Source organism: Pantherophis guttatus, chromosome 1, assembly GCF_059756535.1.
Source record: "Pantherophis guttatus breed Tessera chromosome 1, ASM5975653v1, whole genome shotgun sequence".
Taxonomy (NCBI): Eukaryota; Metazoa; Chordata; class Lepidosauria; order Squamata; family Colubridae; genus Pantherophis; species Pantherophis guttatus.
Window position 1 is genome coordinate 27,710,180 of NC_142063.1, and position 19,584 is coordinate 27,729,763.

The 19,584-nt window shown below is 34.4% G+C and overlaps 1 protein-coding gene across 1 annotated transcript; it reads right to left on the minus strand.

Moving 5' to 3' along the window:
- Positions 1-155: 155 nt before the first annotated feature.
- On the minus strand, positions 156-18,043 carry POLE2 (DNA polymerase epsilon 2, accessory subunit). The gene is made up of 19 exons (XM_034433330.3): positions 17,914-18,043; positions 14,956-15,056; positions 13,527-13,602; positions 12,871-12,948; positions 12,612-12,705; positions 11,968-12,042; positions 11,362-11,445; positions 10,993-11,049; positions 10,624-10,672; positions 8,842-8,914; positions 6,677-6,849; positions 5,349-5,438; positions 5,056-5,110; positions 4,386-4,445; positions 4,194-4,271; positions 3,416-3,524; positions 2,603-2,779; positions 2,052-2,119; positions 156-326 (listed from the first exon to the last, which is right to left on the minus strand). The coding sequence occupies exons 1-19, from the start codon at positions 17,979-17,981 to the stop codon at positions 308-310; spliced, it is 1,584 nt and encodes a 527-aa protein (XP_034289221.1). The 5' UTR covers positions 17,982-18,043; the 3' UTR covers positions 156-307.
- Positions 18,044-19,584: the final 1,541 nt, after the last annotated feature.

A 19,584-nucleotide genomic window follows, 5' to 3' on the forward strand; every position in this document is an offset into this window, starting at 1 on the left:
ATATTCTAAAGAATATCCAGGTTATCTGCTTAATACTAATCAGAAGTTAAATAGATTTTTTGCTTTGAATATTTTGAAAGTGAGGAGCAGTAGAAAATATTTCTTTTTGTAAGAATAAAGTTAAATTATTTGAAGTATAAGATGTGACACATGAATATCCTTATATAAAAATGTATTTACAAGATATATAACAATACATAAGTTATATTAGCTATAACATGACGTTACAATCATGATCCTAAATTTAAAACAGTTGTACTTCAGTCATTTCAAGGCCAGAAACTGGTTTATTCTTCTTGCTTGAGATTTAGAGACCGTGGAGTTTGCTGAAAATTTAAAACAAAAAACAATGTTAATGTTACTTGTAACTACATTGGCAGTCTTGAAACCAACATAGTACTTCTTTTCTTAAAGTATTTAAAAAGCATTTACTTCTTTATCCTTTATTATGACTTGATAATGCAAAACATTATCAATTTATTTATATATCTGACTGAATTATTCATACATATATTTTGTCCTGGAACATAACTTTCAGAAGTCAGATAACAATATTTAAAAATCCCTACAGAAGCAATCTACTATATTCAATTCAATTACCGGTATTCAAACCAGATGGAAGGAAAGGCAACTCAGAAAACACATTTTTTAAAAAACCTTCAACATTTATACACTAAAGCCACTTGTTTTTTTATGGTATGAGGTTCACTACCTAAGAGACCTGTGAGAAAAATCATAATATCCAATTGGGTCTGTGTAATAGTACTCTAATAAAATGGTGCCAAACTATTAAGATAGTAAAACTCAAGCCCAGCATTTCATAACTGCTACAGAATTGGTGTTCCGTTTTGATTGTTTGCTTTCAACACAATCTATCAAGCAAATTCTGTATCTTTCTAAAGCAGTCCCATAGTATACCTAATCTGAGTATAGTTAGAAATCATTAATAATGCCAAAATACATTATTATCTCGGGTATCTAGGGAAAGGACACCATTAACCTTGTTTATCAGCTGACATTCTATGGATGTATTTAATAGAGAAATACTGTACCATTATCAAATTCAGAAACAGGCTGAACATACTTATTAGTGCTCACAATGAGAATTCTGTTTTTTAAGTTTCAATCCAAATATTTCTCTATTGAGATAGTTTTGTAATTTGATTTAGGACTTTTAGGATTGATGTCAATAGATCATTTGCCTCCCTATTCTATTACATTAGGGTACAAATAGCTCAAGACGCTTACGTTGCAGAAGCCAACTCAAAGGCCTAAAAATGGCCATCCAGTTCTTCAGGGGTTATAATGAGCTTGAAAATCGATCAGGCAATAATTTACACCAATACAATTATGAATACATGAATCATTTTGCCCTAGCAGAATTCCAGATCCACTGGGAACCCTCCCAAATATGTTCAGCTTGGTATCATTATGGAACAGTGTTGTTAAGAATTTAAGTCCCAATATGGTGTACATTAGCTCTTCAGTCATGTTAATTATAGTTAATAGCCTGCAAGACATATTTGGAAAAGGTTTCTACATTTTACCCACCTAGGTAACATGAGCCACTGTTATCATATTGCTCCAGTATCATTTCATTAACAGTAACTGTTTCCATATTATCAAATCTGCATTTATTTATAGCATTTTCAAATATAAACTGAAGACAGGCTACCTTTACTACTGAGCGCAGGCACCATGCAGTCTGAAAGGAGAGCCAGCAAAAGATGTCTCACTACCTTATCCTTGTCAGAGCTGTGCCCTTCAGCACAATAACAACTCCTTCATGTTACTGTTCTTAATAGCTTTTACCTCTACATTCTTATTAATTCCATATTATACCTATATAAAAAGCACATTTATTTTATATAATTAATAGTGATAGAGCTGGAGATACAAAATAAAAATGGTGATAATTTATTTTGTCAAGCTATGTTTATTCAATAATTCTACAACCATCAAGGTATATCTGTTTTTATCAGACAGCATGAAGAACAGTAAATTAGATGTTCTTGTATACTCAGTAATTTTTCTTTAAAAAGTGACCTTACCTGTCTTCAACAGTTTTGCTAGAGGGGTAGAATACTTTGAATGAAAAGCCGCTTCTTGGAAAAGATCCCTGGTATTTAAGAAAAACATCGTAGGAAAAATTTTCATCCATGTCACCTTCTTGAATATACGTCTTTTCTTTAAGCATAATTTTAAAATACATACCTAACATCTCTAAATATAATTTCAAATACATCATGCGGTAACTCTTTATTAGTGAAAATTAATATGACATAAATAGTCATTACAAATGTTTTTTTTTCTTTTATTTTCTGTCAACAAGAAATACTTTTAGCCTATCTTAAAACATTTGAAAGTAAGATGGATGCTCTGACAGAAAGATTATTTTTAATGATAGAAAATACTACTATGCTTCATAATGCTGCAGATAATATCTATTATGAGCAACAACAATAAAAGTCCACAACAAATACTATCTGGAGGATTTGTTAGTCTGAGATATGAGCAGCTTTGTTATTTCTAATATATTTTGCTTGTTAGAAACATGTTTTCATCATTGTTTGAGGATGGAAAAATATAAGCAAGGTCTTACCGGATTTATACAAAGGCAATCGGTGTTGGTTACAGTGAATGGGTCATATTTGTCAGCAAAAACAATTAGATCTGGCAAAGGATAGGTTCTCAAGGTGTAGTCATACGCCCAATAGACAGGGCTGACATTAAGAGGCAGTGGAGTCAGATGTCCTTGTGATAAAATAGTTTTTACAAACTGAAAGATGAAAAACAGTGCTATTAAATTACATATGAAGGTAAACTTCATATAATAAAATAGAACCCCTCAGCACAGCATGAATTATTGCAAATAAATAACTACAGATTTCAAAATTGATTTTGTCCTGTTTGTTGATCAGTAAAATATGTTTGTTAACAGACCTGATTGGTTTACCAGATTGTGGAACCAGATCTAAGATTTGTTTCAATTCCCTCAGTTTTGAAGGAATGTGAGAACACTATTCTGAGCAATATTGTGAGATTCCCTTAAAATTACACCATCTAAAGCAGAGTGATCACCATGCAGAGCTGGTGAATAGCTGCAGAATATTTCAATGAACCATTCTTTGCTGGGAAAATTATTCTCCATTTTAGTTACCTTAATCCATATTATCTTTTAATATAGTTATTCCACTAAGTTACCCTTTCCATTCTGTCTCTCATTTTCTTTGCATTATTTCCTGCACAAAATCTTTGTAAACTTGTTTGGTTATCTGCCTAAACCATTACCAAATCAATAAGAATTTCAAGCAAGGGAAATACCTTCCTCCTATACTTCCTTTAATTTCTTAGCCAATTAAAACCCCTCAACCCAAACTTTAATTCAAAATATTGAATGCTTTTTTGATCTTACATGATTAGGAATATCCAAACTACTGTTAGGGAAACGGACACAGTTACGGCACATCTTGTTTACCAAGTCTTCCCGAAAGATTATTATTTCCTGTGTACAGTACTGGACTCTGAAAGTAACAAATGCAACTTTTATCTCTTCTGAGGGATCACCAATAACCCAAAGAGAATTTACTATTAAGCCAAATATGCCAGCAGCTCTGTCCCAAATTTTTGTATAGATTTGTTGCTAAGTAATAGAAATAAGTGGTCTCTATGTACCTGCAACCTCACAAATACTTCAAGATTACATTGTTGAACTCCTAAATTACCTAATGTATCCTCAAGTAGCAGTTTCAGCTCATTTTTTGTGGTTTGGGAGGGGGAGGGTATGGAAGTGGAAGGGGGATTTCTTGAAATCAATATTTGGCAATAAACATAGCTCAAATTCCCACTAAGAAGTGTTTGGGGGCTCTTATTAATAGGTTAGGGATAACATAAGGCTGAGGATCAAAAACATTTGGCTTTCAAAGGCCTCTTACCCTCTAATTGGTATGAAATAATTGTAACCCGACCTTTCTGGTGATGGATCACCAGATTGCTTCCAGTGGTCCTCTGGAAGGTCAGAAGACAATTTTACTTCATAGCAAAGGTTGCTGTAGAGTAAAACGTCAGTTATCATGGAATACCAGTGTTTTAATAAATAAATAAAATAGGAACACTTTGGTGACCATTTATTCCAATGCTGTGCCCAGTGCAGAAATCCATTATTATTAAATGGCCATATGAAGGACACATACCTGCAAGGATTTGTTGTGAAAACTGAAAATGGCACCTGTTGTCTGAATTCTTCAGTAATGTTTTCAGTAAGTGGTGGCCTAAAAAAAGTATATGTGTATGTACATACATACATACATATGAAAAACACTACAGATTCTCAAAGCATCCTTTAATAACATAATCTTGTTATAGATATTAGGTCAAAGATGTACCTTGGTAAAATGGAGCCTGGACCAGGGTCTTCAGATCCAGGAACAAATACAAATCGACTTCTACAAATAATGAATGAATACATTTGATTTAATATTACTGGTGGGTATAAAATGAAATGTTCATTAAAATTTAGTGTAATGTTATTAACGATAATTAGGGTTTAAGAAGCTGGGGCAAGTAATATATGGCTTGAACTAGGCAATTCTCCTGGGAGTTCTCATCTGTAGAACCAGCCCTTCCAAAATAAAGTAAGGAATTAAACTGAATGCAGCTTCTAGCAGCATCTACAACAAATTATGACACCAAAATGTTGACATGCATCTAGATGTCACAAATCCATTCCAAGTACATAGGTTAGGACCCTTGTATGATGTCACACATATTTGTATCATTTACTACCCACGATGTGCTCTTGTGGCCTCCAAGTCTGACACATAAATAGTCACAATACCTCTGGATTTTGTAGCTTCAGTTCCCAGCTAACACAATATTCAGTAGAATTGTTTGAGTAGAATTTTTAGCTAATTTACAAAATATATTAAGCTCAGTTTAAGTGTCCTTTTTTTTTACAGCCGAAATAAATTTCAAAATGGGGATGATTTCTATGTGATTAATGTGAGGAACCTGTTCTATAAAGATATTTCACCAAGCAAATCATATGGAACATACCTTTCATGGATACTGGGGTATTCACATATTATATCTGCTAGGGCTTTCAAAGAATCTAAAGACATAAAAAAAGTACTGTAGTTATTTTCGTTCCCTCTTGTCAACCTTCATTTCAGAATTAGAAAACAAAACCAGAAAAATAAAAAGCCCGATGGGGTTCAAAAGGCAAATACAAATATTTTTATAGAGAATAAGCATTATTGTCTTGAAAATCAATATTTAACTGACATATAAAATACAAAATAATATTTTATTTATTTAAAAAAACCAGGAAGGTGATGGATTCCAAGTACCTTTTAGTGACTGAATTTGATTTTTTCCATATGGAGTAGAAGAATAATTCCCACAGAAAAAAAAACAAGTTGGAGGCATGGCCGAATAACCTGGATGGAGAAACAAGGACTATTTCTATTTGGTTTGTAGGAAAGCTCTTCTCCATTGAGAATATAATACATCACTAAGGACAAATCAAAACTTGCATCAATCTCACATATCAAAACAATATTTAATATTATTCTGATTGTAAATATATTTATGCCTGACATTTCATCTCATTCACCCTTGCATCTGAGATCAGTTTGTTCTATAAGCCTTGAACTAGAAATCCAGGAAACTTGTATTAACCTGGATAAATTAAGACTTCCTAAGGAAAGGCAACAAAATACATAATTCTTGAGACTGAAATGTTTTTTTTTACTTATGCAAAACGTTTATTAAACTTTTCAAGCTAACTACCTTAGGTAGTAAGAGTTCTGCTGTATCACAAGTCCCTAACCCTAACCAGCATTTTTAGAAAACATTAAAGCATATTGACAATAACTCTTTACTGCTTTTGCCTCCAGGCAATTGTTTTTTAATAGTTCATTACCTCTGTACAGTAGGGTTCTACTTTTTTTAAAACAATATTTTTTTTAAAAAAATTTAAGACAAATATTTAATACATCAATCCTCCCTTCTGTGTGATATCTCGGTGTTATCTTCTAGTAGTAAGTTTCTACTTAACCACCATATTTAATAGCTGTTAATATGGCTCCTTGCTTTGTGAACTAATTTTCTTTGAGAACTATGTAAAAAAGGCTGTCAGTTCACAAATGGAAAATGAACTGTGATTAATTGTGAAGCTGGGGGTAAACCCATAATTTGTGTGCATTCCTAAGTGTTGCCTAATTACGGAAGGAATGTCTCCTTTCTTGGAAACCTCAAATGTCAAAAAGGCAGCCATCCTAACCCACTTCCAAATCTGAAGCTAGAGATAGGAGCAAAGCATTTTCCACAGCTTTAGAGTTGCAGCACAAGGCTGAAAAAGTAAAAAAAACCAACAATAACTGGGCAGTTGTGGTAATTAAATATTCTGAGATAATTATCAGTTACAATCAAAATGTGTGGCATGCTAACCATATCGTGGAGCAAGTTCTATAAATGTATTATGTGATGATTTGCTCTGCAAGATAAAAATCCTTGCCTGATTCTACTACCAACGGATATCATTGAAAGATCAACAGTCTATACTATAAACTTGAGTAACTTCTTAATTTGCTTCATTGCATAAACTGAACAGCTTGGAATACTTTGGCCTTTCCTTGCATAAATCCAGTACATATATGAGGAGCAACAGGATTACCTGAAAACATAATGCGGAGATTTTCTAAAACTTCTGCTTGGTCCAACCAAACATCTGAAAGGAACACGAACATGGCATCCTCATTTTCTTCCTCCATTTGTTTCAGTTTTGCAGAAGATTTTACAGAGGTTGAAGAAGGCCCTCCAAAAAAGTTAATGTTGCCATAATATGCCCTGCAGCATAAACAAATATTTACAGGCTGTACTGAAGCTCATACTTCATGAATCATGAAGCAAGTAAAGGTAATCCTCGAATTATGGCCACAATTGAGCCCAGCATTTCTGTTGCTAAGCAAGACAGTTGTTATGTGAGTTTTGCCCCCTTTTACAACCTTTCTTGCCAAAGTTATTAAGTGAATCACTGTAGCTGTTAAGTTAGTAACACGGTTGTTAAGTGAATCTGGCTTCCCAAATGACATTGCTTGTCAGGTCATAAGAGGTGATCCCTTGACCCTTGGACATTTTTACCATCATAAATATGAGTCAGTAGCTAAACGATTTTGATCACGTCACCATGATTATAAATGTGAAAAATGGTATTAAGTCATTTTTTTTCCAATGCCATTGTAACCTTGGTCACTAAACAAACTGTTGTAAGTTGAGGACTACCTGTATATTACACATTAAAAATAAACCTCAACTCTCACATTCACCTTCACTTAATTATACAAAGTTTCTAAAATTTAAATATTCTTTTTAATCACCTGTATTCCCAAATCATGGAACCCACTGTTAAGAATAATAACCAAATCAAAAATTATTCTCTTTGCCAAAGTTTGGCTTTTATTTCACATACAAAACTTTATGTTTTCACTTTCACTGAAAAGGGTAAGCTTACAATGAAAAGAAACTTCTACATGCACTTTCTGAACACTGCCTTGGCTGTATATTCATGTGGAAAATGGAATGGAAATTATCAATAAAATAAAGTGTCATGAGTTTACCCATCATGTTAAACAAATATTTGGTTTTTGTTTAGTATATGGATGATCCAAACCATTATGCTTTGTAAATAATTCTTAGTGTTTTATTTAAATCAATTTACTGTCTTGTTAATGAACCATGGCTCTTTATTGTATAAACATAGCCAGATTATTTGATTTAACCTAAAAGAAGGTTTTAAAAGATTGGCCTAAACTATTTAGTGGAAAAAATATTTAGAAAGTTAGTCCTATCTTGATTTGTAGTGTTAATAACTGAGGTCTGTTTTATACTCTTTTGAGCTTAGTTATATGGATTACATTAGGGTTTATAGTAATAAAAACTGGACAGAGTTGTCTTACTCGCCTCCCTATCTTACGGCTTAAAAATAGTTTTAAACTTTGTCAAATCTGAAGTAATAAAGTTGCCAGGCTCTTTCAATCCAGTTCAAACTTGCACTATTCAATATGAACCACATTACAATCTGTCATAAGACAACTGCTGCCACAAGAGTCGCCTTGTGGCGAGATGGGTGGCAAATAAATTTAATAAATAAAATAAAAATAAATAAAATTTCCAACTTGAAAAAAGGACAACATACTCTATTTGCATTATAATCTGCTCTAATAGAGTTAAAAAATTAAAAAGCAGGAACATTCCTTTTCGCTGCAAGCTTATTTTTAGGGGATATAATAGGGTACAATTATTCATATCCAATTTTAATGATATTACAATCTCAGGTTTCCCAAATGGTGACTATGGGCAACTCTCAGTTTTGAGATCTGGAAACATTTTAAAAATAATCCCAAAGGTGCTTTTTCAAAAAGCAAATGGATTTTGTTTTTCCTTGAAGATGTTTCACTTCTCATCCAAGACGTTTCTTCAGTTCTGATCAAGAAACTTCGACTCAATATAAACAGATAGCATGCCAGTCCAATAAACTTTCTACTGAATACCTTATCTGTTTCTATTTCTCTCTTTTTCTATATAGCATATTGTAATCCATTCCTCCTTTAACTCATACGGTTTTTTTAAATTCTCAATCAGTATTCAATCCTGCTGAAAATTATGGGACTTTCTTTTTATAAGATCACTTCCTCCTTAAAGTTTCTTTTGTAAGTATTTTTGTAAACCTTCGGGTATTTTACCGCACAATTATTCCATTTTCATGTCCATAGCTGCTGATTTTTTTCTTCGATAAGCACAGATCATCCCTCCTGAGGTTATTGGAAATAAGAAAAATACCTAGTAGTAGCAGAAGGCTCTGTAGGTGGAAATCCAAAAGCAGTGACATGAAATACTTCATCTTCGTACCAACCTGTGGAATAAAGTAAGCAAAACCCCTGGTATGTTTGTCATCATTTCAAAACGAGAAATGATACCTATAACCACAGTTTCAATCTAAATCTCACACTTTTTTGAGACTCAAATGTAATCAGAATATTTTGAAAGCAGTTGCTCAAAACCAGTCAAATGTTCCTTCAGTTGAAAACTCATCAAAAATACATTGTTTTTGTTTCATGGTAGAAATATAGTGATTAATAGGAACATTCACATACCATACTTATCCATTAAATGATTAAGTAGTGAATATATTCTTTTAAAGCCTTGTGAACTAGCAAACCAATATTACCTATAAACAGTTCCCTGTAATTTGCAAAATGACTTTTGTAACCAAATGCACAATATTGTTTCCAGCTTACTAGAATCCAGACTGTACAGTCATGACTGGCAGTGGTTCTCAAACATTTTGGTCTCAGGACCCCTTTACATTCTTAGAAACAATTTGAGGACTCCAAAGAGCATTGGTTTAGGTGGGCTATATCTGTTTTAAAAATTACAATGGATACATTTTAAAATACTCATTTGAATTTGCATAACCAAGAAAAAGGTTTCGGGGACCCGAATTTTGCAAACCACAGAAAATAGTTTGTGAGCGGTATCCTAAGCATAACTAAGCATAATAAGTGAACTGGTCAGTGGGGAAAACAACCAACATCAGAAAATAAAGTAAGATCAGTATGACCAGTCTGCTTTCAGTGAGTTATCTCCCACCGGATTTATTTTATTTTTTACAAAATTAACATTTTGTATATGTTACAAATTAAGTATCAGGGCATTTTTTCCAAAAATTATATAGCCAGAATATATAAGTATTATTAAAAAAGAAATGGAAGAGCAGCGTGGTGGCCTAGTGGTGAAGATGCTTGCCTTCCACTCGGAAGGTTTAGCAATTGAGTCGCTCCAATTCTATGCTGAATTAAGGGATTACGGGATTGTTAAAAAGAAAAAAAAATGAAAAGAAATTTAAAAATGGCTCACAAAACGTTTATATTCTTGGAATATTTTAATGTTGCTATCGTATTAGATTTGCCATTTTCCTCACAAAGGAAATGTAATACAGTACAGCAAGTGTCTTCTTGAACCAGTTACATAAAACTCCACTGAGTAGAAAAACAACCATTTTCAGCCTTTTTTATTCAATCCTCTTTTCCAGTAAAAAAAACAACAGTAAATTTAAAGCATGAACAAGAACTTCAAATATAAAATTAGCACAAAATCTTCTTACTGTCAGATTTATACTCCACAGTACCTTAGAATATACTTGAATATACTTGACTGGTTAAGTTAAGCTATGGCTTGTTTAATTATTGTTAACTAAGCCATGATTCAGTGCACTAAATCATAAACAATGATTTATAAAATAAATGGCTAGAATTACTAAGCCAAACCACATACTTCACATTATGGTTTAATGCAGCATCTGAAACCTATCATTATGGTTATCTTGTACTGTATGTGATTTATGTGTGACAGGAATAAGGATAATTGTACATGAGTTGAACAAAATTATAGATCAGACTCCCAGAAACATGCTGTATCACAAATCAGACCTTACTGAAGTAATATAATTAAATTAGCAGAACTGATTATACACAATCTGTTTTATTTCATTTTTTTTTATTAAACTAGAACATGATTTTATATATATATATATATATATATAATCCATTACAGAAATCTTACCTTCTGTTAAAACAAAACATGACTCTGTATATAAACCACTGTGGAACTGGTATTAATAGTTAAGGGTAATATTTATTAGATAAAGAAATATTTAAGTAAACCAAGCCTGAAAGAACCATTTGTAATAAATTAATTGCACAATAGCACAAAATTGATAGGCAAAAATTAAGGTTGCACAAAAATAAGTTGCTATCTATCCCAATGTAATATTAAAAATAGAACCCTTATCACCATAAATTGTAATTTATCATTTAACGTCTACCATAATTAGATGAAAATCTTAAGCTGCCACATTGCAAAATATGCTAATTTCATTTAAATAAAAGATAAAGCTCCTGTCCATATTGTATATATATAGATAAAGGATATTGCTTTACTAAGGTCTAATAGCACAACTCCAGTAGGATCTTCCAAGAAAAACTTTCCCTTGAAAGGATTGGGAGGAAAAAAACCATTAAAACTCCGTTTTAGTAATTGCTCATTAGCTAAGACCATATTCCTACCTTTTCCCAACATTTATTTAACAATAATTATTTTTGTCAGTTTGGTCTAGTGGATAAGGCACCAGATGTTTGCCGCCTTGAATTATTTGTAAAAATCTTAAAGGTGGGTAACAAAAAACCAAACAATAGTGTTAATATTTAGAAATGTTTTTCTCTTTCGTAGCCAACTGAACATAAATACTATGTGTTACCATTAGAATATAGCACTGCAGATCACTGCTACCACAGAGCTTACCTCCTTAAGCTGGGTGATCATGCCAAGAACAATCACTTCTCCCATTTTGGCAGAGCTGCCCAAAAGAGTTTCTACAGTTTTGAGCTGGAATCAAGAGATACCAGATTAGTAAGAACTACATTAGAGGTAGTTTACATGTGACCTCTAAGACTTTTTTGTGGCCCTTGGAAACCAACCCTCTCCCCCATGATTCCCAAAAACTGGAAGCAAAACCTGCCATTTTTAGGTGAAATACAATTAAAATAGATTATTTCAAGAAAAGCCCCAACCACTTGTGGTCCCAATTCCTATGTAGTCCTCAGCTACTCCCCAATGATGTGTAGCCCACAAGCATCAAAAGATTGTCCATCTATTTCAAAGTCTTCAGTAGAACTTCTCAGGTACAATAAAACATGCCCCAAAATTCAAAAGCAGCTTTCTCCAACCTTAACCCACCAATCCTAACCCTCCAATCAAAGGCCCTCCCGAAGGGTTGAATTCACTCACCGATCACTCACACACTGGCTTAAATTTATGGGAAATACAGTCCAAGACATCTTGCAGGGAAGATTACTCGAAGGATAGAGGTCAATTTAGTTGTATGTGTCATTAGCATTTTGATTTTACCTGAAATTTACTTTTGCTTTCATCTGTTTGTCTGCCAATAGCAGATGGTGTGAATAATTCATGCCTATGGGTTCGCTGCACAAAATAAATATGAGTCAATTAAAAAAAAAAGCAACATGAAATTATGATTCCAGCAATTTTTTTCAGGCAGGACTACTCTCAAATTCTTATTCAACAATAATATTCAGAAAAAGTAATTTTATGGCTTTTAGACTTCATCGAACTTCAAACATAAAGGGCAGCAGAAAAAGACTGTTGAATAAGCCCTACTGTGACTATCCCACCCTTACAGAAGAAACCCAAATGATTGTGGAATAGTACAGCTACTCTCTAGAACTCAGTAACAGACTAACCAATGAACTCCTACCTAGAAATTGATTTATATTCATAAAAAGCATCTTATAAGCTTCAGAAGAAGCTTCTATATTCATAAGAAGCATCTAAGACTTAGCTCCTAGCAAGGATATTTAGGACCGTAATAATTTATAAATACCAAAATAAAAGTCTCCCTTGAAGTAAGCTAGATTCTTGGTGACTCATTCTCTCAAACTGAACAGTTTCATAGTATACATGTTTTCTCAAAAAACCATTTGTGTTATGATTAAGCACTAAGTGAACTTAAAACTTCTTTCCATTTTTCCTACCTGTTGCAAAATGATATAACGTTCACGAAACAATTCTGCTTTATCCCTGGCAGAGCCAAATAAATTAGGTGCAGAGTGGTCGGTCATAGAAAGGCTGAAATGAATATAGACTTGGGTTAAAAAATGTATTTTTGAAAGGAAACAAAACACTGTTTAAAACTGTTTCTTATAAAGGAATAGGAAATCAATTTTACATAACTTTAAAATGTGAAAGTAGCTGAAATTTAAACTATTTAACAATTATATAATAAAAACTTACGGGAGAAACTTCTTTCGTTCAGAATTATAAATATATCGTGGAATATCAAAAGCTCCAATAATGTTGAAAATATGTTCTCTGCAATAAAAAAAATGCATCCTTTGAAAAATTCTACCATAATCTGTTTTTACATTTATAAATAAATTATTTTGCTTTCTATTCTAACTAGATACTATTTCAACTATTTTAAAGTGTTTATATAGCTCTCTTGTAAATTAAAGAATAATTTGTTTGGTCCTTTTGCCAGTTCAGGAAGTGACTCCGACTCTTTGTAGCATCTTAAAAATATTTAAAACAATATGTAACATAGCACCATACGTCTCTTGTAAAGTCCCTGAGCAAACAAGATCATTTGTAGTACAAAAAAGCACATTTGCATTCAAAAAGTTATACAGATTCTTCTAAAACAATTTCCATTTAAAATACTATTATCTATACTCCCTGGTTTAAGCCATAATGCTTCTAGACATAGCATATTAATATTAGAAACATTTTAATGTTAAAACTCTCTAGGAGGTCTATTCATCAGAGAAAAAACTGAATGTTAATGAGTTTTAAATCCAAGTATCAATAGGGGAAGACAGACACAGGATAATTAATAATGTGACTGCAAAAAAAAATCCTGGTATGTTTTAAAATTAAGGAGGCTAACGTACATTGTTTCATCTATTGATCTGCTACACTCCAAGACTGCTGCTTCCACCATGGACCTTTCAATCATGTTGCATGACACTGAAAAGAAAATTCCAAAATATTGAACTGGTAGTCTATGCAATTAGAAAGAAAAAATAATTTGAAATGGTATTAAATCTCTTCAGAGTAAATGATACCGTAGGTAGAATTGCATGCATTTACAATGCATGACCTCCAATGCTCAAAATAAAGTTAGCAATAACACTTATATACCACTTCACAGTGCTTTATAGCCCTCTTTAAGTGGTTTACATGTCAGCATATTGCCCCCAACAATCTGGGTCCCCATTTTACCGAGGATGGAAAGCTGAGTCAACCTTGAGCCGCTGAGACTCGAACTGCCAAACTGTTGGCAGTTGGCAGCCAGCAGAAGTAGCCTGCAATACTGCATTCTAACCACTGTGCCCCCATGGCTATAAATTATGCATATAGAATACCCTAATCAAGGAACTTCCAAAGAGAAAACTACACCCCCACCAATCTGGCAGGACAAGTTATTACGGTATATATAAACAGAGAGCAAATCCATAACACTATGATCCTTCTGAAAGGGCCTGAAGATTTGGCTCTGCCAACTGGTCTGGGGCCCCAATGGAGGCATGTCATTCTGGAGGTGACTAACATACTAAGACCCCATCTTCTTCCTGGGTGATGTTGCTCCCTTCTTTCCCGTCTTGTCAACTTTGAAACAATTTTAGTACTAATACTTGTTTTAAGGTTTTGTGTTTTTATAATTATAAGCCGCCCAGAGTCGCCTCTAAGCGATGGGCGGCATATAAGTTTTATAAGCAAATAAAATAAAATTGTATTATGCTTGATTGTTTGCCTGGTTGCCTTGTCCTTGATTTATCTGGCTGCTGGAGAGGATGTGTTCTGGTCTTTTTGTTTCCTTCTTAGAGTTTTCATTGTCTCTTTTAAATGTTGTGTAACTATAGCTTGTTTCTATGTGCCTATTGATGACTGAATTGTTTTCATGTCAAGCTTCCAGGAAATCCCTAACATTTCTGGATTTGGCTTGGTCTAGAATGTTCAGTTTCTCAGTTGACATTGTGACTGAATTGTCAGATTAAGGAGTTTTCATCATATTTTCTGACTGCTTGTTGGTGCTCAGGGATGCACACAAACCATATAAAATCTTCCAGAACATCTTAAATAAACCAAAAGATGCAATAGCCCAAAGTGGGGAAAAAACCAGGAGTCAGCTGCAATATATAGTATAAAAACTGTAACAGCCTCTATGTAGGACAGACAAACCAGCAGCTTTCAATGTGATATATCACACAATATACCACGCATTATGATGAACACCACAGTTCTACAGTGCTATTTCCAATAATTAAGACAATTTTTAAATTATTTTTCAAACATTAAGAAAACTGAAAATTTACTTACAAGACTGTTTTTCAACAGCATCAATTATATTTTCTATCATGTCTTCTAGTTCCACTTCATTAGTTGCTTGAAGAGCTTCTGTGAGATACTTTGTAGCCTCCCTGATGATTAGTAATAAATATTCAGATTACTTCCTCCAAAACATCTGATATACACTTATAAAAAAGTAAAATATTAATATGAAACTTTTCCAGATCAATCATCTGGAGTATTTTTCTAGCCATTCAGATAAATTTGGTGTCTTTCCTAGATAGTTACAGCTTAAAATTCCCTACAGTAAATATGGATAATATGCTGCAGTGGTCAGATCAATTCACTGATGGAATACTAATCATGACTATCAATTTGCACAAAGCTTTGATAGTAGCTGCAGTTCAGAGAATGGATAATGACCTAAAGAAGTTGTTTCAAATTCTCAAAGATAAATGTGGGAGCATTTAGCTAAGGACAGTGTTTTATTTCACTCAACTTTCCATTAATATGTTGAAGAGTAATTATTTGTCAAGCTGCAATTATAACAGGATCATTAAAGCTAAGTTAGCATCATTGTCTAGGTAAGAGCTGTCCAATGCTTTCTGATTTCAGATCTGTGTTTATTTAATTGTATCCCCACCTTTATTATTTTTACAAATAACTCAGGTGGCAAATATATCCAACATACCTTTCTCCTATTTTTCCCACAGTAACAACTCTCTGAGGTGAGTTGGGCTGAGAGTGACTGGCCCAAGGTCATCCAGTTGGCTTTCATGGCTAAGGTGGGACTAGAACTCACAGCCTCTGCTTTCTTCTAGCATGGTCTTAACTGCTAGACCAAACTGGTTTACAAAGAAATGCATTCCATACAATGCTTTGCAAGTATACAAATAGTTGTATCCAACAGGATTTAGTTCTATGTTGTAGACATTTTCTTCATGTATGGCAATTTTCATGTATGATTATTATGTATCATTGGCTTTCATGCAGAAAGTATAAACTTCTTTGATTTAAGAAGGTATCATTTACCTAGAAGGCCACAGTACCTAAGTCACAGGCACTTATGATATGAAACATTTAGTTTTTGAAGCAGCATTTTCTAAAGTGCAGGTCTATGTTTGGTTTACTGACTGAGGTCTGTTTTGAAGTTTTAAAAAAGGAAGAACTGGAAAATAGTTACTATATTCAAAAATACATTACCTATCAATAACAGCATATTTATGTTTTGTTTTTCTCCATTTGTGTTCTGCACTTTTTCTGTTACAATTCCCATCACAGCTCCAACCACATAGTCAGCTATTAACTTTACTGCCAATGTCAATCAAGATTGTAGTTTAACTCAGTGGCCAACTTTTTGGGCACCAGAGACCAATCCCATGATGAGGTTTTTCCACGGACTGGAGGGGGCATGGTTTTGTGTGCTACTGCATCCTGCGGATGGGGCTTTACTTGTTTGCACAACTTGGTTTCTGGCATGTCGCGCCCAGTACTGGTCCATGGACAGGGGTTGGTTATGGTTTAACATACAGATGCTGTACAGATAGTCATCAACTTACACAATTGAGCCCAAAAATTATGTTGCTAGGTGACAGTTAAGTGAAAGTTGCTCCATTTTACAAGTTTTTTTGCCACAGTTAAGTGAATCATTACAGTTAAGTTAGTAACATGGTTGTTAAATGAATCTGGCTTCCCCACTGACTTTTCTTGTCAGAAAGTCGCAAATGGTGAACACATGTCCCTGGGATATACAACTGTCATAAATATGAACCAGTTGCCAAGCATCTGCATTTTGATCATGTGACCACAGCGATGCTGCAATGGTCTTGAGAAAAATAAGTCAATTGTCACTTTTTTCAGTGCTGTTGTAACTTTGAACAGTCACTAAATGAATCGAGGATTACCTTATTTGTATAACATGCTAAACACTAGTTGCCATCATAATTTAACTTGACATGAGGTATTAGGTAAAACGGGTTACTTTATAGTCAATGTGTCATGTGAGTCTGGGCAACTGATCTTTGTGAGCCAGTTAAATTAATGCTGGGTAAATATGTTATGCATATAACCAAACTTTACTATGGCAAACAAGGTAAGATATATTTGGAAAATTAAATCTTGAACTTCTAAATATCTTTATTACAAAATTCTTACGGTTGTGTTTACAAAACATGCTTACCAATTTTTTACTGAACTATGATTAACTCAGTGGACCCAATTTTCAAAGATCACACAACAAACTTATTATTTGTGCAGGGTTCAATCCACTATGCTATGCTATATTGTATTTAAGTGGTTCGTGTCCACTATTAAGTGGCTTATTTTTTATTATACATGCAACTGAGGTATGCAAAAAGGAATTTACGCTCAGCAACATCTTGAGAGATGCAATTAAATGCATTACTTAGAATAAGTCTATTAAGTGCAAATAAACTACTGTACCTGTCAGTGTTTCTCAAAACATGACTTTAAGTGGATAGAGAATTTTGGGAGTTGAAGTCCATACATCTGAAAGTTGTCCAGTTTGGAAAACACTACCTACTTATATAAAATGTGACTGCTGAATTCCTTTAACTAAAAATAGTACCTTCTGAACAGGTTTTCATTCCATCTGGTCTGTTGCGCTTGCCAGTTTCTATTTTATTTTTAAATTTTTAATTTGACTGTTGGGAGCTGCACGGTCATTGAAAATCAAGGCAACATACAAGTTTAATTATTACATTTGAGAAGTTATAGCTTGCATTAATACACGTTATACTGTAAACCAAGGTTAACAAGCCACAGTGGTTAAAGAAGAAGCAAAGCAAAATGATGGGTTAACAGATTAGCCTGGTTCAGTCAACACATTAATCTGGCGGTTTGATTTTGGTTTAGCCATCGTGTTTTGTTTATATAGTTTCCTTACGCAGAAATAGCCATTCAGAGTGTTTATCGATATTCAGATTAAAGATTTTGGGGGATTTCTTTCTTTTTTTTTTTACTACTCACGCGCGGAGGACCAAGCCGTGCATTTTGAAAGCAGCGCCCACTTTACTTCTCAGCTTCTCCGCAGCCATGTTGAACGGTTCGCGCCACAACGCGACTCCGCCCCACCCGAGCTCCAGCCCAAAGCTCTCCCGCCAAGCCGGTGATTATAGCAGCTCTACCGCCGCCGTTATTCGGCGTTTAGTAAAGGCAGCCTTGCTACCATTGACGGGTTTTATTATCCCGTAGAATTATTTCTCCCCCACCCCCCCCCATCCGGTGAATTGTAATCAGTTTATTGGCTGATGATGGTATCTGGAGGGCACCAACTCTAGGCGCTGGATTTTAGGACTATGGGGCAACGCAGAATCCAGATCCAGATTAAAAGAGTTGGAAGGGACTGTAGAGGTCATCTAGTCCACCCCCCCAAGCAGGAGAACCTACACTGTTTCTGACAGGTGGCAGTCGAGTCTCTTGAAAACTTTCAGGGATGGTAAATTAATTAATTTAAATTAAATTAATTCTATGGGAGAAAGGCGGTATAGAAATATAATAAATATAATAAAATAAATAAAATTAACAGAGACCTTGTAGGTCATCTAGTCCAACCCCCCACCCAAGCAAGAGAACCTACACAGTTTCTGACAGGTGGCAGTCCAATCTCTTCTTGAAAACCTCCAGTGATGAAGCTCCTGCAAGTTCTGAAGGCAACTTCTGTTCCATGGGTGGATTGTTCTCACTGTCAGAAAAATTCTCCTTATTTCTAGGTTGAATCTCTCCTTGGTCAGTTTCCATCCATTGTTCTTTATCTGGCCTTCAGCGGCTTTGGACAATAGGTTGACCCCCCCCCCTCCTCTCTGTCCAACCATTCAAGTTGTGGAGGATTCAAAAAAGAATCCTGCACTTCTCTTCCCAAAGGTGCATTTTTCAGGAGGCAATTGGATTTTTTTGTTTTTTCTTTTTTTTTTCTTTGAAGACGTGTAGTTTTTCATCCAAGAAACTTCTTCCTTCCATTCCCCACTATCCTGTCAGAGCTGAAGAAGCTTTGAAGAGTTTCTTCATCTGATTTACATGTGACATAAAGGAGGAGCACGCACAAGACAAAGGAAGGGAGACTCCTCTACCAGGCAATTCCTCCCTGACCTTTTTTTTGTTTATTAAATAAGTTTATCCCTCTTTCAGAACCTCCTTTTTAAAATAGCCTGACAAGAGCTGACAGGTAGTAGTGCTGAGGGACTACTTTTAAATACAGGGTTTCTTCTGCTTCTCCCTGCAATTTACCCAGTACCTGTCAGCTGTTTTTTAAGCTTCACCAACAGGTGGTGGAAGTGGGGAGCTGAGCTGTGATGTTCTTGGAAGAAGAGGCAAGATGAAATAAGAGCTGATTACAGTATGCACCAGTCTCTGATCACATGGATCAATTCAATCAGGCCTGGCAATCAGATACTGTTGAGTTTTTGCAAAACCTGGACTGCAGTTTTGACAAATAACTAAACCTACTGGTCTAGGCTTCTATCAAAACTTCCAAATCAGTGATTGTGGATTTTTCCCTACCAACTTGTGATGATGTCATGTGTAAACTGGCTTATAAATTAAGGGCATCAGCATTTGGTATCTGTCCATAAAGTTTATGGAACTATAACTTTTGACTGACAGATTTGTAGATAAGACTTAGGGCAGCATGTTTGCAAGAAC